The 23,015-nt window shown below is 39.9% G+C and overlaps 1 protein-coding gene and 10 non-coding genes across 11 annotated transcripts; 7 read left to right on the top strand and 4 right to left on the bottom strand.

The window, feature by feature from the left end:
• Positions 1 to 424: 424 nt before the first annotated feature.
• On the top strand, positions 425 to 496 carry trnae-uuc (transfer RNA glutamic acid (anticodon UUC)). Its single transcript has one exon. It is a non-coding gene; the product is annotated as a tRNA-Glu (tRNA).
• A 1,403-nt stretch (positions 497 to 1,899) lies between these two features.
• Positions 1,900 to 1,971, top strand: trnae-uuc (transfer RNA glutamic acid (anticodon UUC)). The gene has a single exon. It is a non-coding gene; the product is annotated as a tRNA-Glu (tRNA).
• Positions 1,972 to 3,373: 1,402 nt separating this feature from the next.
• Positions 3,374 to 3,445, top strand: trnae-uuc (transfer RNA glutamic acid (anticodon UUC)). Its single transcript has one exon. It is a non-coding gene; the product is annotated as a tRNA-Glu (tRNA).
• Positions 3,446 to 4,847: 1,402 nt separating this feature from the next.
• trnae-uuc (transfer RNA glutamic acid (anticodon UUC)) lies at positions 4,848 to 4,919 on the top strand. Its single transcript has one exon. It is a non-coding gene; the product is annotated as a tRNA-Glu (tRNA).
• Positions 4,920 to 6,044: 1,125 nt separating this feature from the next.
• trnah-gug (transfer RNA histidin (anticodon GUG)) lies at positions 6,045 to 6,116 on the bottom strand. Its single transcript has one exon. It is a non-coding gene; the product is annotated as a tRNA-His (tRNA).
• A 206-nt stretch (positions 6,117 to 6,322) lies between these two features.
• trnae-uuc (transfer RNA glutamic acid (anticodon UUC)) lies at positions 6,323 to 6,394 on the top strand. Its single transcript has one exon. It is a non-coding gene; the product is annotated as a tRNA-Glu (tRNA).
• A 1,125-nt stretch (positions 6,395 to 7,519) lies between these two features.
• On the bottom strand, positions 7,520 to 7,591 carry trnah-gug (transfer RNA histidin (anticodon GUG)). The gene has a single exon. It is a non-coding gene; the product is annotated as a tRNA-His (tRNA).
• Positions 7,592 to 8,992: 1,401 nt separating this feature from the next.
• trnah-gug (transfer RNA histidin (anticodon GUG)) lies at positions 8,993 to 9,064 on the bottom strand. The gene has a single exon. It is a non-coding gene; the product is annotated as a tRNA-His (tRNA).
• Positions 9,065 to 9,270: 206 nt separating this feature from the next.
• On the top strand, positions 9,271 to 9,342 carry trnae-uuc (transfer RNA glutamic acid (anticodon UUC)). Its single transcript has one exon. It is a non-coding gene; the product is annotated as a tRNA-Glu (tRNA).
• An 8,291-nt stretch (positions 9,343 to 17,633) lies between these two features.
• Positions 17,634 to 21,306, bottom strand: vma22 (vacuolar ATPase assembly factor VMA22). Its single transcript, XM_066709888.1, has 5 exons — positions 20,996 to 21,306; positions 19,660 to 19,763; positions 19,166 to 19,278; positions 18,780 to 18,968; positions 17,634 to 18,382 (listed from the first exon to the last, which is right to left on the bottom strand). Exons 1-5 carry the CDS (start codon positions 21,188 to 21,190, stop codon positions 18,267 to 18,269), a joined length of 717 nt encoding a protein of 238 aa, XP_066565985.1. The 5' UTR covers positions 21,191 to 21,306; the 3' UTR covers positions 17,634 to 18,266.
• Positions 21,307 to 21,724: 418 nt separating this feature from the next.
• On the top strand, positions 21,725 to 21,796 carry trnah-gug (transfer RNA histidin (anticodon GUG)). The gene has a single exon. It is a non-coding gene; the product is annotated as a tRNA-His (tRNA).
• The last annotated feature ends 1,219 nt before the right edge of the window (positions 21,797 to 23,015 follow it).

Raw genomic sequence — 23,015 nt, 5'->3', positions numbered from 1 at the left:
ATAATCCACAAAATATTACATTTGCAAAGTTATGATTAGTCTTCCATATTTTCTGATGTATCTGTGACTGTGTTGATATAAATATGAACTTCACTTGCATGCAATGATGAGAAGAATACAGCCCTCTGCTGTGTCAGGATTTCTCCTGCCGTGACTCGGATTCGGAAGGGGGTTGTAGCGGCCACAACGGAAAGTACTAACCACTATACGATCACGGCGAGCTACCGAGGAGATATTCAGCTTTTCCTAAGTAGTCAGTGTAACAAGAATATGTAGTATTACTAACTTTATTACTCATTTTATAAGTATACTAGTTAAGGTGTTATTGCTTGGGTGGCGCAGTGTTGTGTGATGTAGGCCTATGTTTTCTAAGACCGACGTGATGCTGAAAACAGCTCCCGACACTGATTGAGTTTTGTCAAGATCCCATATGGTCTAGCGGTTAGGATTCCTGGTTTTCACCCAGGTGGCCCGGGTTCGACTCCCGGTATGGGAAAGCACTGTCTTTAAGTGTAACACGCGTTGATTCTCTTGGATGATTTTGACTGAATCAGTCACCCACTATGACTTGTACTCTATATTCCAATTCACGTGGATTGTCTTACTGGACAATCAAAGGACACAATTTCATCACAGATTCCACAAAATAACCTTTGAAATGTTATTATTAGTATTATTCCCTTCCAACAGCGTGAATGCCAGACAGAGACTTACTGTCATTAGCAAACCTATGCAAAACTCACCTGCAGTCCCTGTCTTTGCTTGCGATGCTGTGATCTTTGCTTTCGCCGCCAGTTTCTTTGCTTTCGATTGATTTATTCTCATTACGAGTTTTGTCTGTTTTGTCTTGAGGGCGGAATTTACAGGGAGGCGTGGATCCTGGGTCTCCATTGGTCCAGCAGGTTTGAGTGACGGTTCATCCTGACCCAATCAGGAAGAATAACCCAACTGTTTTAATGAAAAAGTTTTGCTCTCGATTTTTTTTGCTTTCGATACATTTTTTTTGTTTACAATTCTATACATTTTGAATACGATACTTATGGCGCTAATTTGAGCCCATAGATTTCACGCATTTCATGAAATCCAACTAAATTGAACGCTTTCGAATTGCATGCAATCGGATTTCATGGAAATTTCATAGTGTTTCGTGGCCTTTTATGCGGTTGAAAAGTGTCCAGTACTCCCATACTTCGTTTACGAAACGGAAGCAGTATGTCACCCGGGTACTTTTCATATACTGCTATATTCTACTACTTGGCGGGACACCGATTAGCAAACCCAGTGCTCTCATTGGACAGTTTTCAGTGTCCGCTATACAAAACCCATAATGTACTGATCAATGTGTATACTGTCACATGACCCAACCCTGAGCCTTATTGTTTTATTGTTGGGTTTCCCCTCCTGCGACTGGGTTCTACGACCAATCAATAATATGTAGATACTGTTAAAGCGATGAAACTTATTAATGTATTGATATAATCCACAAAACATTACATTTGCAAAGTTATGATTAGTCTTCCATATTTTCTGATGTATCTGTGACTGTGTTGATATAAATATGAACTTCACTTGCATGCAATGATGAGAAGAATACAGCCTTCTGCCATGTCAGGATTTCTCCTGCCGTGACCCGGATTCGGAACGGGGTTGTTGCGGCCACAACGCAAAGTACTAACCACTATACGATCACGACGAGCTACCGAGGAGATATTCAGCTTTTCCTAAGTTGTCAGTGTAACAAGAATATATAGTATTACTTACTTTATTACTCATTTTATAAGTATACTAGTTAAGGTGTTATTGCTTGGGTGGCGCAGTGTTGTGTGATGTAGGCCTATGTTTTCTAAGACCGACGTGATCCTGAAAACAGCTCCCGACACTGTTTGAGTGTTGTCAAGATCCCATATGGTCTAGTGGTTAGGATTCCTGGTTTTCACCCAGGTGGCCCGGGTTCGACTCCCGGTATGGGAAAGCACTGTCTTTAAGTGTAACACACGTTGATTCTCTTGGATGATTTTGATTGAATCAGTCACCCACTATGACTTGTACTCTATATTCCAATTCACGTGGATTGTCTTACTGGACAATCAAAGGACACAATTTAATCACAGATTCCACAAAATAACCTTTGAAATGTTATTATTAGTATTATTCCCTTCCAACAACGTGAATGCCAGACTGAGACTTAGTGTCATTAGCAAACCTATGCAAAACTCACCTGCAGTCCCTGTCTTTGCTTGCGATGCTGTGATCTTTGCTTTCGCCGCCAGTTTCTTTGCTTTCGATTGATTTATTCTCATTACGAGTTTTGTCTGTTTTGTCGTGAGGGCGGAATTTACAGGGAGGCGTGGATCCTGGGTCTCCATTGGTCCAGCAGGTTTGAGTGACGGTTCATCCTGACCCAATCAGGAAGAATAACCCAACTGTTTTCATGAAAAGTTTTGCTCTCGATTTTTTTTGCTTTCGATACATTTTTTTTGTTTACAATTCTATACATTTTGAATACGATACTTATGGCGCTAATTTGAGCCCATAGATTTCACGCATTTCATGAAATCCAACTAAATCGAACGCTTTCGAATTACATGCAATCGGATTTCATGGAAATTTCATAGTGTTTCGTGGCATTTTATGCGGTTGAAAAGTGTCCAGTACTCCCATACTTCGTTTACGAAACGGAAGCTGTATGTCACCCGGGTACTTTTCATATACTGCTATATTCTACTACTTGGCGGGACACCGATTAGCAAACCCAGTGCTCTCATTGGACAGTTTTCAGTGTCCGCTATACAAAACCCATAATGTACTGATCAATGTGTATACTGTCACATGACCCAACCCTGAGCCTTCTTGTTTTATTGTTGGGTTTCCCCCCCTGCGACTGGGTTCTACGACCAATCAATAATATGTAGATACTTTAAAAGCGATGAAACTTATTAATGTATTGATATAATCCACAAAATATTACATTTGCAAAGTTATGATTAGTCTTCCATATTTTCTCATGTATCTGTGACTGTGTTGATATAAATATGAACTTCACTTGCATGCAATGATGAGAAGAATACAGCCCTCTGCTGTGTCAGGATTTCTCCTGCCGTGACTCAGATTCGGAACGGGGTTGTTGCGGCCACAACGCAAAGTACTAACCACTATACGATCACGGCGAGCTACCGAGGAGATATTCAGCTTTTCCTAAGTAGTCAGTGTAACAAGAATATGTAGTATTACTTACTTTATTACTCATTTTATAAGTATACTAGTTAAGGTGTTATTGCTTGGGTGGCGCAGTGTTGTGTGATGTAGGCCTATGTTTTCTAAGACCGACGTGATGCTGAAAACAGCTCCCGACACTGTTTGAGTGTTGTCAAGATCCCATATGGTCTAGCGGTTAGCATTCCTGGTTTTCACCCAGGTGGCCCGGGTTCGACTCCCGGTATGGGAAAGCACTGTCTTTAAGTGTAACACGCGTTGACTCTCTTGGATGATTTTGATTGAATCAGTCACCCACTATGACTTGTACTCTATATTCCAATTCACGTGGATTGTCTTACTGGACAATCAAAGGACACAATTTAATCACAGATTCCACAAAATAACCTTTGAAATGTTATTATTAGTATTATTCCCTTCCAACAACGTGAATGCCAGACTGAGACTTAGTGTCATTAGCAAACCTATGCAAAACTCACCTGCAGTCCCTGTCTTTGCTTGCGATGCTGTGATCTTTGCTTTCGCCGCCAGTTTCTTTGCTTTCGATTGATTTATTCTCATTACGAGTTTTGTCTGTTTTGTCGTGAGGGCGGAATTTACAGGGAGGCGTGGATCCTGGGTCTCCATTGGTCCAGCAGGTTTGAGTGATGGTTCATCCTGACCCAATCAGGAAGAATAACCCAACTGTTTTCATGAAAAGTTTTGCTCTCGATTTTTTTTGCTTTCGATACATTTTTTTTGTTTACAATTCTATACATTTTGAATACGATACTTATGGCGCTAATTTGAGCCCATAGATTTCACGCATTTCATGAAATCCAACTAAATCGAACGCTTTCGAATTACATGCAATCGGATTTCATGGAAATTTCATAGTGTTTCGTTGCATTTTATGCGGTTGAAAAGTGTCCAGTACTCCCATACTTCGTTTACGAAACGGAAGCTGTATGTCACCCGGGTACTTTTCATATACTGCTATATTCTACTACTTGGCGGGACACCGATTAGCAAACCCAGTGCTCTCATTGGACAGTTTTCAGTGTCCGCTATACAAAACCCATAATGTACTGATCAATGTGTATACTGTCACATGACCCAACCCTGAGCCTTCTTGTTTTATTGTTGGGTTTCCCCCCCTGCGACTGGGTTCTACGACCAATCAATAATATGTAGATACTTTAAAAGCGATGAAACTTATTAATGTATTGATATAATCCACAAAATATTACATTTGCAAAGTTATGATTAGTCTTCCATATTTTCTGATATATCTGTGACTGTGTTGATATAAATATGAACTTCACTTGCATGCAATGATGAGAAGAATACAGCCCTCTGCTGTGTCAGGATTTCTCCTTTCGTGACTCGGATTCGGAAGGGGGTTGTTGCGGCCACAACGCAAAGTACTAACCACTATACGATCACGGCGAGCTACCGAGGAGATATTCAGCTTTTCCTAAGTAGTCAGTGTAACAAGAATATGTAGTATTACTAACTTTATTACTCATTTTATAAGTATACTAGTTAAGGTGTTATTGCTTGGGTGGCGCAGTGTTGTGTGATGTAGGCCTATGTTTTCTAAGACCGACGTGATGCTGAAAACAGCTCCCGACACTGATTGAGTTTTGTCAAGATCCCATATGGTCTAGCGGTTAGGATTCCTGGTTTTCACCCAGGTGGCCCGGGTTCGACTCCCGGTATGGGAAAGCACTGTCTTTAAGTGTAACACGCGTTGATTCTCTTGGATGATTTTGACTGAATCAGTCACCCACTATGACTTGTACTCTATATTCCAATTCACGTGGATTGTCTTACTGGACAATCAAAGGACACAATTTCATCACAGATTCCACAAAATAACCTTTGAAATGTTATTATTAGTATTATTCCCTTCCAACAACGTGAATGCCAGACAGAGACTTAGTGTCATTAGCAAACCTATGTAAAACTCACCTGCAGTCCCTGTCTTTGCTGGCGATGCTGTGATCTTTGCTTTCGCCGCCAGTTTCTTTGCTTTCGATTGATTTATTCTCATTACGAGTTTTGTCTGTTTTGTCGTGTGGGCGGAATTTACAGGGAGGCGTGGATCCTGGGTCTCCATTGGTCCAGCAGGTTTGAGTGACGGTTCATCCTGACCCAATCAGGAAGAATAACCCAACTGTTTTCATGAAAAAGTTTTGCTCTCAATTTTTTTTGCTTTCGATACATTTTTTTTGTTTACAATTCTATACATTTTGAATACGATACTTATGGCGCTAATTTGAGCCCATAGATTTCACGCATTTCATGAAATCCAACTAAATCGAACGCTTTCGAATTACATGCAATCGGATTTCATGGAAATTTCATAGTGTTTCGTGGCCTTTTATGCGGTTGAAAAGTGTCCAGTACTCCCATACTTCGTTTACGAAACGGAAGCAGTATGTCACCCGGGTACTTTTCATATACTGCTATATTCTACTACTTGGCGGGACACCAATTAGCAAACCCAGTGCTCTCATTGGACAGTTTTCAGTGTCCGCTATACAAAACCCATAATGTACTGATCAATGTGTATACTGTCACATGACCCAACCCTGAGCCTTCTTGTTTTATTGTTGGGTTTCCCCCCCTGCGACTGGGTTCTACGACCAATCAATAATATGTAGATACTTTAAAAGCGATGAAACTTATTAATGTATTGATATAATCCACAAAATATTACATTTCCAAAGTTATGATTAGTCTTCCATATTTTCTGATGTATCTGTGACTGTGTTGATATAAATATGAACTTCACTTGCATGCAATGATGAGAAGAATACAGCCCTCTGCCGTGTCAGGATTTCTCCTGCCGTGACCCGGATTCGAACCAGGGTTGTTGCGGCCACAACGCAAAGTACTAACCACTATACGATCACGGCGAGCTACCGAGGTGATATTCAGCTTTTCCTAATCTGTCAGTGTAACAAGAATATGTAGTATTACTTACTTTATTACTCATTTTATAAGTATACTAGTTAAGGTGTTATTGCTTGGGTGGCGCAGTGTTGTGTGATGTAGGCCTATGTTTTCTAAGACCGACGTGATGCTGAAAACAGCTCCCGACACTGTTTGAGTGTTGTCAAGATCCCATATGGTCTAGCGGTTAGGATTCCTGGTTTTCACCCAGGTGCCCCGGGTTCGACTCCTGGTATGGGAAAGCACAGTCTTTAAGTGTAACACGCGTTGATTCTCTTGGATGATTTTGACTGAATCAGTCACCCACTATGACTTGTACTCTATATTCCAATTCACGTGGATTGTCTTACTGGACAATCAAAGGACACAATTTCATCACAGATTCCACAAAATAACCTTTGAAATGTTATTATTAGTATTATTCCCTTCCAACAACGTGAATGCCAGACAGAGACTTAGTGTCATTAGCAAACCTATGTAAAACTCACCTGCAGTCCCTGTCTTTGCTGGCGATGCTGTGATCTTTGCTTTCGCCGCCAGTTTCTTTGCTTTCGATTGATTTATTCTCATTACGAGTTTTGTCTGTTTTGTCGTGTGGGCGGAATTTACAGGGAGGCGTGGATCCTGGGTCTCCATTGGTCCAGCAGGTTTGAGTGACGGTTCATCGTGACCCAATCAGGAAGAATAACCCAACTGTTTTCATGAAAAAGTTTTGCTCTCAATTTTTTTTGCTTTCGATACATTTTTTTTGTTTACAATTCTATACATTTTGAATACGATACTTATGGCGCAAATTTGAGCCCATAGATTTCACGCATTTCATGAAATCCAACTAAATCGAACGCTTTCGAATTACATGCAATCGGATTTCATGGAAATTTCATAGTGTTTCGTGGCCTTTTATGCGGTTGAAAAGTGTCCAGTACTCCCATACTTCGTTTACGAAACGGAAGCAGTATGTCACCCGGGTACTTTTCATATACTGCTATATTGTACTACTTGGCAGGACACCGATTAGCAAACCCAGTGCTCTCATTGGACAGTTTTCAGTGTCCGCTATACAAAACCCATAATGTACTGATCAATGTGTATACTGTCACATAACCCAAACCTGAGCCTTCTTGTTTTATTGTTGGGTTTCCCCCCCTGCGACTGAGTTCTACGACCAATCAATAATATGTAGATACTTTAAAAGCGATGAAACTTATTAATGTATTGATATAATCCACAAAATATTACATTTCCAAAGTTATGATTAGTCTTCTATATTTTCTGATGTATCTGTGACTGTGTTGATATAAATATGAACTTCACTTGCATGCAATGATGAGAAGATTACAGCCCTCTGCCGTGTCAGGATTTCTCCTGCCGTGACCCGGATTTGAACCGGGGTTGTTGCGGCCACAACGCAAAGCACTAACCACTATACGATCACGGCGAGCTACCGAGGTGATATTCAGCTTTTCCTAAGTTGTCAGTGTAACAAGAATATGTAGTATTACTTACTTTATTACTCATTTTATAAGTATACTAGTTAAGGTGTTATTGCTTGGGTGGCGCAGTGTTGTGTGATGTAGGCCTATGTTTTCTAAGACCGACGTGATGCTGAAAACAGCTCCCGACACTGTTTGAGTGTTGTCAAGATCGCATATGGTCTAGCGGTTAGGATTCCTGATTTTCACCCAGGTGGCCCGGGTTCGACTCCCGGTATGGAAAAGCACTGTCTTTAAGTGTAACACACGTTGATTCTCTTGGATGATTTTGATTGAATCAGTCACCCACTATGACTTGTACTCTATATTCCAATTCACGTGGATTGTCTTACTGGACAATCAAAGGACACAATTTCATCACAGATTTTACAAAATAACCTTTGAAATGTTATTATTAGTATTATTCCCTTCCAACAACGTGAATGCCAGACTGAGACTTAGTGTCATTAGCAAACCTATGCAAAACTCACCTGCAGTCCCTGTCTTTGCTTGCGATGCTGTGATCTTTGCTTTCGCCGCTAGTTTCTTTGCTTTCGATTGATTTATTCTCATTACGAGTTTTGTCTGTTTTGTCGTGAGGGCGGAATTTACAGGGAGGCGTGGATCCTGGGTCTCCATTGGTCCAGCAGGTTTGAGTGACGGTTAATCCTGACCCAATCAGGAAGAATAACCCAACTGTTTTCATGAAAAAGTTTTGCTCTCGATTTTTTTGCTTTCGATACATTTTTTTTGTTTACAATTCTATACATTTTGAATATGATACTTATGGCGCTAATTTGAGCCCATAGATTTCACTCATTTCATGAAATCCAACTAAATCAAACGCTTTCGAATTACATGCAATCGGATTTCATGGAAATTTCATAGTGTTTCGTGGCCTTTTATGCGTGGAAAAGTGTCCAGTACTCACATACTTCGTTTACGAAACGGAAGCTGTATGTCACCCGGGTACTTTTCATATACTGCTATATTCTACTACTTGGCGGGACACCGTTTAGCAAACCCAGTGCTCTCATTGGACAGTTTTCAGTGTCCGCTATACAAAACCCATAATGTACTGATCAATGTGTATACTGTCACATAACCCAACCCTGAGCCTTCTTGTTTTATTGTTGGGTTTCCCCCCCTGCGACTGAGTTCTACGACCAATCAATAATATGTAGATACTTTAAAAGCGATGAAACTTATTAATGTATTGATATAATCCACAAAATATTACATTTGCAAAGTTATGATTAGTCTTCTATATTTTCTGATGTATCTCTGACTGTGTTGATATAAATATGAACTTCACTTGCATGCAATGATGAGAAGAATACAGCCCTCTGCCGTGTCAGGATTTCTCCTGCCGTGACCCGGATTCGAACCGGGGTTGTTGCAGCCACAACGCAAAGTACTAACCACTATACGATCACGGCAAGCTACCGAGGTGATATTCAGCTTTTTATAAGTTGTCAGTGTAACAAGAATAAGTAGTATTACTTACTTTATTACTCATTTTATAAGTATACTAGTTAAGGTGTTATTGCTTGGGTGGCGCAGTGTTGTGTGATGTAGGCCTATGTTTTCTAAGACCGACGTGAGGCTGAAAACAGCTCCCGACACTGTTTGAGTGTTGTCACGATCCCATATGGTCTAGAGGTTAGGATTCCTGGTTTTCACCCAGGTGGCCCGGATTCGACTCCCGGTATGGGAAAGCACTGTCTTTAAGTGTGACACACGTTCATTCTCATGGACGATTTTGTTTGAATCAGTCACCCACTATGACTTGTACTCTATATTCCAATTCACATGGATTTTCTTACTGGACAATCAAAGGACACAACTTCATCACAGATTCCACAAAATAACCTTTGAAATGTTATTATTAGTATTATTCCCTTCCAACAACGTGAATGCCAGACAGAGACTTAGTGTCATTAGCAAACCTATGCAAAACTCACCTGCAGTCCCTGTCTTTGCTTGCCATGCTGTGATCATTCCTTTCGCCGCCAGTTTCTTTGCTTTCGATTGATTTATTCTCATTACGAGTTTTGTCTGTTTTGTCGTGAGGGCGGAATTTACAGGGAGGCGTGGATCCTGGGTCTCCATTGGTCCAGCAGGTTTGAGTGACGGTTCACCCTGACCCAATCAGGAAGAAAAACCCTACTGTTTTCATGAAAAAGTTTTGCTCTCGTTTTGTTTTGCTTTTGATACATTTTTTTTGTTTTCAATTCTATACATTTTGAATACGATACTTATGGCGCTAATTTAAGCCCATAGATTTCACGCATTTCATGAAATCCAACTAAATCGAAGCTTTCGAATTACATGCAATCGGATTTCATGGAAATTTCATAGTGTTTCGTGGCCTTTTATGCGGTTGAAAAGTGTCCAGTACTCCCATACTTCGTTTACGAAACGGAAGTAGTATGTCACCCTGGTATTTTTCATATACTGCAATATTCTACTACTTGGCGGGACACCGATTAGCAAACCCAGTGCTCTCATTGGATAGTTTTCAGTGTCCGCTATACAAAACCTCTAATGTACTGATCAATGTGTATACTGTCTCATGACCCAACCCTGAGCCTTCTTGTTTTATTGTTGGGTTTCCCCCCCTGCGACTGGGTTCTACGACCAATCAATAATATGTAGATACTTTAAGAGCGATGAAACTTATTAATATATTGATATAATCCACAAAATATTACATTTGCCAAGTTATGATTAGTATTCTATATTTTCTGATCTATCTGTGACCGTGTTGATATAAATATGAACTTCACTTGCATGCAATGATGAGAAGAATACAGCCCTCTGCCGTGTCAGGATTTCTCCTGCCGTGACCCGGATTCGAGCCGGGGTTGTTGCGGCCACAACACAAAGTACTAACCACTATACGATCACAGCGAGCTACCAAGGTGATATTCAGCTTTTTCTAAGTTGTCAGTGTAACAAGAATAAGTAGTATTACTTACTTTATTACTCATTTTATAAGTATACTAGTTAAGGTGTTATTGCTTGGGTGGCGCAGTGTTGTGTGATGTAGGCCTATGTTTTCTAAGACCGACGTGATGCTGAAAACAGCTCCCGACACTCTTTGAGTGTTGTCAAGATCCCATATGATCTAGCGGTTAGGATTTCTGGTTTTCACCCAGGTGGCCCGGCATCGACTCCCGGTATGGGAAAGCACTGTCTTTAAGTGTGACACACGTTCATTCTCATGGACGATTTCGTTTGAATCAGACACCCACTATGACTTGTACTCTATATTCCAATTCAGGTGGATTTTCTTACTGGACAATCAAAGGACACAATTTCATCACAGATTCCACAAAATAACCTTTGAAATGTTATTATTAGTATTATTCCCTTCCAACAACGTGAATGCCAGACAGAGACTTAGTGTCATTAGCAAACCTATGTAAAACTCACCTGCAGTCCCTGTCTTTGCTTGCGATGCTGTGATCTTTACATTCGCCGCCAGTTTCTTTGCTTTCGATTGATTTATTCTCATTACGAGTTTTGTCTGTTTTGTCGTGAGGGCGGAATTTACAGGGAGGCGTGGATCCTGGGTCTCCATTGGTCCAGCAGGTTTGAGTGATGGTTCATCCTGACCCAATCAGGAAGAATAACCCAACTGTTTTCATGAAAAAGTTTTGCTCTCGATTTTTTTTGCTTTCGATACATATTTTTTGGTTACAATTCTATACATTTTGAATACGATACTTATGGCGCTAATTTGAGCCCATAGATTTCACGCATTTCATGAAATCCAACTAAATCAAACGCTTTCGAATTACATGCAATCGGATTTCATGGAAATTTCATAGTGTTTCGTGGCCTTTTATGCGTGGAAAAGTGTCCAGTACTCCCATACTTCGTTTACGAAACGGAAGCTGTATGTCACCCGGGTACTTTTCATATACTGCTATATTCTACTACTTGGCGGGACACCGATTACCAAACCCAGTGCTCTCATTGGACAGTTTTCAGTGTCCGCTATACAAAACCCATAATGTACTGATCAATGTGTATACTGTCACATGACCCAACCCTGAGCCTTCTTGTTTTATTGTTGGGTTTCCCCCCCTGCAACTGGGTTCTACGACCAATCAATAATATGTAGATACTTTAAAAGCGATGAAACTTATTAATGTATTGATATAATCCACAAAATATTACATTTCCAAAGTTATGATTAGTTTTCTATATTTTCTGATGTATCTGTGACTGTGTTGATATAAATATGAACTTCACTTGCATGCAATGATGAGAAGAATACAGCCCTCTGCCGTGTCAGGATTTCTCCTGCCGTGACCCGGATTCGAACCGGGGTTGTTGAGGCCACAACGCAAAGTACTAACCACTATACGATCACGGCGAGCCACCAATGTGATATTCAGCTTTTCCTAAGTTGTCAGTGTAACAAGAATATGTAGTATTACTTACTTTATTTCTCATTTTATAAGTATACTAGTTAAGGTGTTATTGCTTGGGTGGCGCAGTGTTGTGTGATGTAGGCCTATGTTTTCTAAGACCGACGTGATGCTGAAAACAGCTCCCGACACTGTTTGAGTGTTGTCAAGATCCCATATGGTCTAGCCGTTAGGTTTCCTTGTTTTCACCCAGGTGGCCCGGGTTCGACTCCCGGTATGGGAAAGCACTGTCTTTAAATGTAACACACGTTGATTCTCTTGGATGATTTTGATTGAATCAGTCACCCAATATGACTTCTACTCTATATTCCAATTCACGTGGATTGTCTTACTGGACAATCAAAGGACACAATTTCATCACAGATTCCACAAAATAACCTTTGAAATGTTATTATTAGTATTATTCCCTTCCAACAACTTTAATGCCAGACAGAGACTTAGTGTCATTAGCAAACCTATGCAAAACTCACCTGCAGTCCCTGTCTTTGCTTGCGATGGTGTGATATTTGCTATCGCCACCAGTTTCTTTGCTTTTGATTGATTTATTCTCTTTACGAGTTTTGTCTGTTTTGTCGTGAGGGCGGAATTTACAGGGAGGCGTGGATCCTGGGTCTCCATTGGTCCAGCAGGTTTGAGTGACGGTTCATCCTGACCCAATCAGGAAGAATAACCCAACTGTTTTCATGAAAAAGTTTTGCTCTCGATTTGTTTTCCTTTCGATACATATTTTTTGTTTACAATTCTATACATTTTGAATACGATACTTATGGCGCTAATTTGAGCCCATAGATTTCACGCATTTCATGAAATCCAACTAAATCGAACGCTTTCGAATTACATGCAATCGGATTTCATGGAAATTTCATAGTGTTTCGTGGCCTTTTATACGGTTGAAAAGTGTCCAGTACTCCCATACTTCGTTTACGAAACGGAAGCTGTATGTCACCCGGGTACTTTTCATATACTGCTATATTCTACTACTTGGCGGGACACCGATTAGCAAACCCAGTGCTCTCATTGGACAGTTTTCAGTGTCCGCTATACAAAACCCATAATGTACTGATCAATGTGTATACTGTCACATGACCCAACCCTGAGCCTTCTTGTTTTATTGTTGGGTTTCCCCCCCTGCGACTGGGTTCTACGACCAATCAATAATATGTAGATACTTTAAAAGCGATGAAACTTATTAATGTATTGATATAATCCACAAAATATTACATTTGCAAAGTTATGATTAGTCTTCTATATTTTCTGATGTATCTGTGACTGTGTTGATATAAATATGAACTTCACTTGCATGCAATGATGAGAAGAATACAGCCCTCTGCCGTGTCAGGATTTCTCCTGCCGTGACTCAGATTCGGAACGGGGTTGTTGCGGCCACAACGCAAAGTACTAACCACTATACGATCACGGCGAGCTACCGAGGAGATATTCAGCTTTTCCTAAGTAGTCAGTGTAACAAGAATATGTAGTATTACTTACTTTATTACTCATTTTATAAGTATACTAGTTAAGGTGTTATTGCTTGGGTGGCGCAGTGTTGTGTGATGTAGGCCTATGTTTTCTAAGACCGACGTGATGCTGAAAACAGCTCCCGACACTGTTTGAGTGTTGTCAAGATCGCATATGGTCTAGCGGTTAGGATTCCGACAACGTTAATGCCAGACAGAGACTTAATGTCATTAGCAAAGCTATGCACTGACATTTTAAAACATAATTATATAAGAGTGATGTGGAATACATGCTATGGAATAAGGAAGACATGACATAGGGATACAGACAGGAAAGGGATAGAGACAAGGGCGTAGAATTGGTTTTAACATTGGGGGGTTGAAAGTGTGTGTATGCTTCCTGATATTTTTTATAAGAAAAATAATAAATACATGTAAAAATCATATTTGTTATATGTGCAGTGTTATTGGACAATATATATATTTTGATTTATTGTCTGTCTCTCTGCTTATCTATCTATCTATCTGTAAGCATTTATGATCAAATGTTTGTTTGAATAAATGAATGCTCACTGTAACTGATTACAAATTCAACTCAAATTTAAATCATTTTTTTTGTGATTTTTACATGCCGCTGTAATGCACTGTAATCCTTTTGAAATGGAAACACATACAGTAGTCAACTCTTGCACAACTGTACATTTGGGATTAGGATACACTAACACTTAGTCAAATTACACAATATTATCATACCTTCTCAGTACATATTTTAGTCTTTTTGCTGTCCGTCTTTGACCAGCAATTTAAAATAGTCTGCTGGGCAGCGATCTCTTCATTTTCAGAGCTGCTACCTGTGCTCCCCAATCTGCAGTCAAAGCGCTCAGGTCTGTGTTGAGGAAAGCGCAAACGCTTGTGAAGGAAAACTGGGCGTTACCAATTTGTGCAATGGAGGGGGACTTAAGTATTTTTATCTATTTATTATGACAAACTCACATTCAATAGGAACAGAAATATTGCTACAAAATAAATAAATTCTACATATTTTTCATGTGATCATGATACAAATATCGGGGGGGTTTGTAATTGCTAGATTTGAATATGGGGGGGTTATCTAATCCAGTACACTGTGTAGTGAGGTTCCTGTGGGGTTTAATTTGTTTTTGTAGACGATAACAACATTAAATTACTGAAGTGTATTTATAGGAATTAAAAAACAATGTTTTGACTCTTTCGTTCTTTCAAACTCTAAATTTACACTCAAATTTAATCGATCCACACTACACAGTGTACTGGATTAGCTAATAAACGCACTGGATCCCGCCCACTAGCTGTGATTGACAGAGGGGTTTTGTCACATTTTGAGAGAAACAGAAATACAGAACCGCCCTTCGACATGTAAAAACGCACTGGGAAATGTCAATAGCAAAGCGGCAGACTGGAAATAAATAAATGAATACATAAATGTTGAAATAATTAACTGAATAAATAAATACAGAAATAAATAGAGAAATTTCCATTTATTTATTTCCACATTTAATTATTTATTCATTTATTTATTTAAACATGTATTTAAACATTTATTTATTTATTCATTTATTTAATTATTATTTTCTCTCTGTATTTATTTTTAATTTTGGCATGGATTATCCTCCATATTAAGTAGACATAACTATCCATATCCGAATAATTAAGTAAACAATGAAAATATTTAAGACGAGTTCCTCGGTGTCTCGTTGATTATGCGTCTAGTCTTCGTCTCAAAGTAGCAGGATTGATAGGTTTGCATTGCCTGGTATTAAGATTTCTCCATGCGTGCATCTGTGGACATCAGAGCTGCAAATGATCAATTTAAAAGTATTTGATTCTACGGATTAAATGACAGTTCATAATCATGTATCAATTAAGTAATATATATCTGGTATGTACATATGCCCAAATCATTTCAATTTTTAGTTATTTTATGTCAAACCTATATAGAAACATTTAAGTAAATATGATTGATCCCTCGCGACTTCAGCTACAGTATGCTATTTAGCGACAGCCCCTTAATCAACGCATGCGCGTCATCGATTCGCTGTGTGAAGTACAGCAAGGTAGAGTACATCACACACTGAAGAATACTTTGAATATTATAACACGCTTTACACTTCCCTTTGTTTAGGTCTTTTTAGTTTATCTTGCTTATTCCGTGGTAGTTTTAAGCATGTATATTGTCCTGGGTTTTTTCTTAAACCGAAATTTCATATTTTTTTGGTAGGCTAATGTTCTGTTTTTTATCAGTATGCAATCTGGTTTAAACAATATATGAGGAAATACAAGATATAGGCGTTGTCGTTTTATCTCTCGTACTAGTGTTTTATAAGGCATTGACACGTGAGTCAATAAACGTATTTTAACAAAAATGCTCAATTATAAAAAAAAATGTAAAACTATGGAATGTTTAGTGTACACTGCAAATCTGAATGTCCGAATTTAACACCACGAGTGTTCAATTCAACATGTTAGAATTGTATATATGGGAACCACCACTAAAGTGTTAAATCAACACTTTTACACTTTGTTTGGAACCAAGCGAAGATGTTTTAACAGTAACTGGTATTAGAAATAACAGTGCCTAGAATATAACAAAAACAGCAGAGCAATACTATTGTATATGTATGTAGAAGAGCAGTACATTAAAATACACTTACATGTAAAATGACGTAGGATACCCTATAGGTGTATTTAAAAGCAATAAAATACCATTCATCTGTAACAATCGTAATTTGTGTTCCGACTGTGCCCACAAAAACATGTAGCTGCATGACGCCCCTGGTATGTATACCTACATCAGGTGCCTAGCGCTGATCTAGCGGATAGGATTCCGCGTTTTCTCGATATGGGAATAATCTTCAATTGTTTCGCTTATTTCGAGCACCAGTTTTGGCCACTTTCCTGTATATTCACACAAAGGCCAGTGTGACGTCACATCAGCGTGACGGGGAATTATTGTCATAAATATATAAAAGGTTAATTTTAGACTTTTTTTTTACGTGGTGGACGATTTCTTTCAAACAGTAATATTATTTAGTTGGAGTCCTCAGTGTTCTTTTGAATATGCGTATTTTGTGTCCGTCTCAAAGTGGCAGGATTGATATTTGTTTTCAATTAATCGTATATATCTGAGGATATTGTAACTGCCAAACGATCAAGTGCTTTTAAAATCATTTGACATTACTGATTAAATAAACATGCTGCGTTTATGGCAATGCAAAGTTTGTCATATATCATAATTCATAACGAATATTTATTTATGTAATCAAAATTAAAATTAAGGTTTTTTTTTTATGTCTTAATTGACTAATTGGTTTTCCTACATGTCACGAAAATAATATGACCCCTCTGCCGTGTCAGGATTTCTCCTGCCGTGACCCGGATTGTATATGGGGTTGTTGCGGCCACAACGCAAAGTACTAACCACTATACGATCACGGCGAGCTACCGAGGAGGGACAGTGAAACGTCACACATACCGCTCCTCCTCACTGGACGTGTATAGAGATGTGCTGATGACGTTTTAATTTTCTTAATTTTTATTTTTCATTGTGACAACGCCCCCATGGCCCGGGTTTGACTCCCGGTATGGGAAAGCACTGTCTTTAAGTGTAACACACATTCATTCTCATGGACGATTTCGTTTGAATCAGTCACCCACTGTCTTGTACTCTATATTCAAATTCATGTGGATTGTCATACTGGACAATCAAAGGACACAATTTCATCACGGATTCCACAAAATAACCTTTGAAATGTTATTATTAGTATTATTCCCTTCCAACAACGTGAATGCCAGACAGAGACTTAGTGTCATTAGCCAACCCATGCACTGACATTTTAAAACATAATTATATAAGAGTGATGTGGAATATGGAATAAGGAAGACATGACAGAGGGATACAGACAGGAAAGGGATAGAGACAAGGGCGTAGATTTGGTTTGAACATTGGAGGCATTGAAGTGTGTGTATGCTTCCTGATACACTACTGTACTATATGTGACATAACTGTGCACATTTCATTGTTAAAATGTTTTAACCACTGAAACATACTACTTACTTTCAAAGGATCTGTATAATGCCGAATATACGTATTTATTATCAGGGACAAACAACGCATTTAAATAAATGTTGTACATTAAATACTCGAACAACTTAAATGTTAGCAAACAATTGAAGAACCAAACATATACAAATAAAAATGTTATACATGGTTTTAACATTGGTCATCACTGAGTTCTGCTGCTGCCTTGTGGATACACAGGGAAGAACAGTGGATAAAACTTTCAAACTAAATCTAAAAACAGATGTGGCTGGCAGACTAACTGTCCTACTATTCAGTTGGCAGTGAGGGTGGGTACAATACAATTCCCTGTTGATTAGCATTTTTAAGATACAGTACTCCGCAATCTCAAATCTCCGCAAAAGTATATCCTCCCAGACCCTTTCTCCCTCATCGAAAAAGCCATACATGAATCTCTACTGTGGACCACACAGGGACACACACAATTATTGTAGGAGGCTATACAGTTAACCAAGCAACCTGGTTTGTCTGTGCGAGGTATTTAATATCATTGAATGGATATTGTTCCTTCATGCATGCCCCCTCCCCCAACTACGTATACCAGCCAACAGTTCTTATTCCACTCAAAGGCTACAGAGATTAAAGAGGCTTGGTCAGTGGTGAAAAGACAGCTGGCCTCTCCTCTCTACTGTTCCTTCCCCTGTAGCAGTTGCTGTTTTTCCAGCCTCCTCCTCCTCAGCTGCTCCCTGGTCGCTGTGACTTGGGTCTGCAAAACCGCAATCTCTGCTGACAGCTCGATCACTGCAAGAGGAGGAAGCAGGGAGCTACAGTTAGTCCTAAAAACAGAAGGACAGGAAGGCCGGAAGTGTGTGCTGGGAATGTATGCATTCAACAGATGCCCTTTATCCATGTTTACAAGAGTACAATACAATCAATATGTTCTATTAACCAGACGTATATACGTAAAGATACAAAGCGTAAAATTGGACTACAGTGAATGGAACATTTTTCCATTAAAGTGCATATCAAACTACTTTTCACTGCAGAGAGCATTACAATATTTCTTAATCCATTAAGAAATAAAAACAATTCACCCAACTTAGAACCACAGTAGGTTTGCAGGTATATTGGCTACAGAAAGCATGCATCTCCTGCCACTCAGCTTCAGGCTCTATCAGTTAAGTTATCAAGGACTTGCCTTGCTTAAAGGTGGACTGAGCTTGTTTGAGGCTTTGAGGCACCAGGATCCCAAACCATTTCAGGGGGTCCGGAGACCGAAGTGGCCCTCCAATCTGCCCAGCAGTCTGCTCGTCTTTTGGCACCTCTTCGGATAGCACAGCATCCTCCCTGGGGTCCTTTGGTTTAGCAGTCTTTCTTCTCCTTATACCTTAAAATAAATTAATAAAATAATGCCACAATGGTGAAAAAGATGAAATATATATTTAGAGACCAGTTCTAATAAATAAATACATAAAATAAACATATGTTTTTCTTTGAATGTGAATTAAATAGGCCTGGAGCTGGGGTGGTGCGGGGGGGGGACTGGAGAAAGGTTTTTACTCTGGATTTCTCTGAATTCCTTACCTTCCTCCTTTGGCCCAATCTCTTCCACTGTGCTGAGGTCCTCTTTAGAAGCTTCTGTGGATCTGGGTTCCAGTCTCTCTGTGCAGAATTCCACCCCCCCACCTTCCGAAGCCCTGTCTCACAACACAGAGAGAGGGCTGCAACTGAGTGTCGGACCTTTCAGATTCTTCAGTCACATTTCAATTCAGAAACACTTTGATTTTCCAGAGACCCAAGAGTAAATAATACACACGTTTTGTGATTCATATTATTGAATTGGAAAGTGGTTGAAACTAAATGCAGAATTTACAAGACAATTGACTGATACTTTTATCAAACTTGATGCTTACTTTAAGCTATTTGGGCAGATTGGTAGAAGTAGAAGACGCTAGTTGTGTGAATGGGCAGTTTCAATAACAAATCCAAATCCAGGCTCCGTAGATTTAGTTTAGCTAAAACAGCAACTGGCACAAATGAAGCACTGTATACGACATGACAGTAGTTATTGCACGGACCTGGTGTTGATGTGAACCAGCGGCTCCATCTCATTGCCGTACTGCAGGGCTGAAACGCACTTGTTCCCCATGGCGTAACGCGCCTTGGAGATGGAGAACCAGCCCTGGTGGATCAGGCAAAAGGAGATCAACACCCGTGGTCTTGCACCAGCGTCGCGGATATCAGACCAGCAGTTCACCTCTTGAAAAACACTTTATACACAAAGCTCTGGGATTGACCTACACCTCTCAGTACATCCACTTCCTCTTTATAATTTGTATGCGTTGGTGGATAGTAGAAGTCACCCTTATTTTATTACACCTACACTCATAATTGCCTTATTGTGCTGTTATATGATACTAAAATAGGTGGCTCAGCAGATACAATCTCGGCAGCACAGGCTATTCAAAGGGATTTAGATAATATTCAGTTGTGGTCCAACACCTGGCAGATTAAATTAAATGTGGACAAGTGCAAGGTATTACATGCAGGTAACAAAAATGTCCACTATAATTACACTATGGGAGGAATAGAACTAGATGAAGTTTCACATGAGAAAGACCTAGGAGTCCATGTGGACTCCTCACTTTATCCATCCAAACAATGTGGGGAAGCAATAAAAAAGACAAACAGAGTGTTAGGGTATATTGTCAAAAGTGTAGAATTGAGAACAAGGGCAGTGATGTTCAGACTGTACAATGCACTAGTTAGAGCTCATCTAGATACTGTGGACAGTTCTGGGCTCCACACTTCAAGAAAGATATCGCTGCTCTAGAGGCAGTTCAGAGGAGAGCAACCAGACTTATTCCAGGTCTGAAGGGAATGTCCTACTGAGAGACTGAGGAACTGAACCTTTTCACCCTGGAACAGAGGAGACTACGTGGGGACTTGATTCAAGTCTTCAAAATCATGAAGGGCATCGACCACATCAAACCAGAGGCGCTTTTCCAGATCAGCAGGAACACACGCACCCGGGGACACAAATGGAAATTGGGCTTCAAGACATTCAAGACAGAAAACAGGAGACACTTCTTCACACAGAGAGGCGTCACAATCTGAACAAACTCCCCAGCGATGTGGCTGAAGAGACAATTTGGAAACATTCAAAAACAGACTGGATAGGATCCTTGGATCACTTAGTTATTAATGGACACCAAACGAGCACGATGGGGCGAATGGCCTCCTCTCGATTGGACACTGTCTTATGTTCTTATATACTATTGGTAACTGTGCCTGCTCTGACAGCACGGCTCACAACACTGAGGTCACAATCGCACAGTACTTGCCTACTTCACTGTGCCTTACTTAATCTAGTGCATGCTATTTGAGCGCACTTGTTGTAATATCTGCCCTCACCTGTTCAATGAGAGAGTTGAATCGCTCTCGTTTCTGCTCCAGAGACTCCAGCTGGTCCATGAACTGCATGGTGAGCTCGTCCAGCCGGAGCGATAACTCGGTCACGGAGACCCCCATCCCGGGACCCGCAGAGTACACCTCAACACGTAGGGATCTTCCCGCCGCGTACTGTGAACTTAAGCAGTTAATGAGCATGTACAATACGCAGCTTTTTAATAGAACCCGTCTGGCTGGTAAAGACTGCTAACACACATTCGTTTCCGCGACCTCTGGGTTGTCATATGACTGTCTCCAGCTGAGCATCGACCTCAGCCAATCCCATACACGCATACTTACTTCAAGTCTGCAACCAATCCGCGTCAACAACATAAGACCGAATGACAACCAATCATCGTGCACGCCGCGGAGAACGCCGAAGAGCCAATAAGAAGATTCGCAGAAAACGCTTTACGATGGCCACGCAGATAATGACATTTATAAATATCTGCAGCACTAATACGCAGTGTCTGCTAAACCAGGAATCCTAAACGCTGGACCACTGGCAAGTTAGACACTACGAGCAACCCTTAGGTCCAGAAATGCATTGCAGGCGTACGAGCGTCACTTTTGTGAGCGACTGGGTGTGACGTCATCACGTTCCCCTTGCACCATTAAAAGCATTACTCTGCGTGTCCACTTGGAGAGCAGTAATGCTGTCTTACCAATTTTATATCAGCTCCTCGGTAGCTCGCCGTGATCGTATAGTGGTTAGTACTTTGCGTTGTGGCCGCAACAACCCCGGTTCGAATCCGGGTCACGGCAGGAGAAATCCTGACACGGCAGAGGGGTCATATTTTTTTCGTGACATGTAGGAAAACCAATTAGTCAATTAAGGAAAAAAATCACTTAATTTTTATTTTTATTACATAATTAAATATTCGTTATGGATTGGGAGATATGACAAACTTTGCATTGTCACAAACGGAGCATGTTTGTTTAATCAGTATTGTCAAATGATTTTAAAAGTACATGATCGTTTTGCAGTTACAATATCCTCAGATATATACGATTAATTGAAAACAAATAGAAATCCTGCCACTATGAGACGAACACAAAATACGCATATTTAAAAAGAACACTTGGGACTCCAGCTAAATTATATTACTGCTTGAAAGAAATCGTCCACAACGTTAAAAACAGCCTATTATTAATCTTGTATCTAATTATGACAATAATTCCCCGTCACGCTGATGTGACGTCACACTGGCCTTTGTGTGAATAGACAGGAAAGTGGCTTCAACTGGTGCTCGAAATAAGCGAAACAAGTGAAGATTATTCCCATAACGGGAATACCAGGAATCCCAACCTCACCATCAGGGGTAGGCAACTCTGGTACTGGAGTTGCCGCTGCACCAGACTATAGGCTATTTGAAACTATAACATTTCCATGGCAAACACATAAGGACAGAAAGAAATGCAAGCGATTTACCACTAGAATAATCCTACGTACAGTACATCTCCGAAAGCTACGCTGCCAATGTAAACAGTGTAACATAAAATAAAGATTAATAATATAAATTGATTAGTAGGGTGGTTACTTATTAATTAATTCGTTCATTAATTCATTGTTTAATTAAAATTAAAATCCGCGGTAAAATACAGGTTTCAAAAAAGCCGAAACCCTACAGAAGCTTGAGATACTTTCTCTGCATGTGACATTTCCTTTTGCATGATATATTATTGGGTATGTATTTTTATGGTATTATGCAGGTTATTATCATTGATAGTCTGAAACCGAATTAGTCGAAGTATAAAGTAGGTTAGATGTAGTATGCATCAGTAACACTATGTACAATTAGGTAGGTTAGCAGCTAATAACAGGTGTGTTCATCGTCACAGAGTACATAGTAAACATAGTACAAACCACATGGTACATAGTAGTTGGTGTATAGTTAGTTAGACCAAAAAGGAAATCTCCAAATGTTGTACGCGACCAAACAATGTCACACAGCAGCAAAAAAAAAAGTACATTGTAATTTTT

Source organism: Amia ocellicauda, chromosome 7, assembly GCF_036373705.1.
Source record: "Amia ocellicauda isolate fAmiCal2 chromosome 7, fAmiCal2.hap1, whole genome shotgun sequence".
NCBI classification, from domain to species: domain Eukaryota; kingdom Metazoa; phylum Chordata; class Actinopteri; order Amiiformes; family Amiidae; genus Amia; species Amia ocellicauda.
Note: the sequence above shows the minus strand (reverse complement) of the source record. Positions and strands in the feature narration are given on the sequence as shown.

Coding starts and splice junctions, on each gene's coding strand:
- vma22 (XM_066709888.1), bottom strand. CDS start 21,190: ATGCTCATTAACTGCTTAAGTTCACAGTACGCGGCGGGAAGATCCCTA. Junction 18,969..19,165: donor GATTGGGCCAAAGGAGGAAG/GTAAGGAATTCA, acceptor ATTTATTTTAAG/GTATAAGGAGAAGAAAGACT. Junction 18,383..18,779: donor TCAGTCCACCTTTAAGCAAG/GCAAGTCCTTGA, acceptor CTCCTCTTGCAG/TGATCGAGCTGTCAGCAGAG.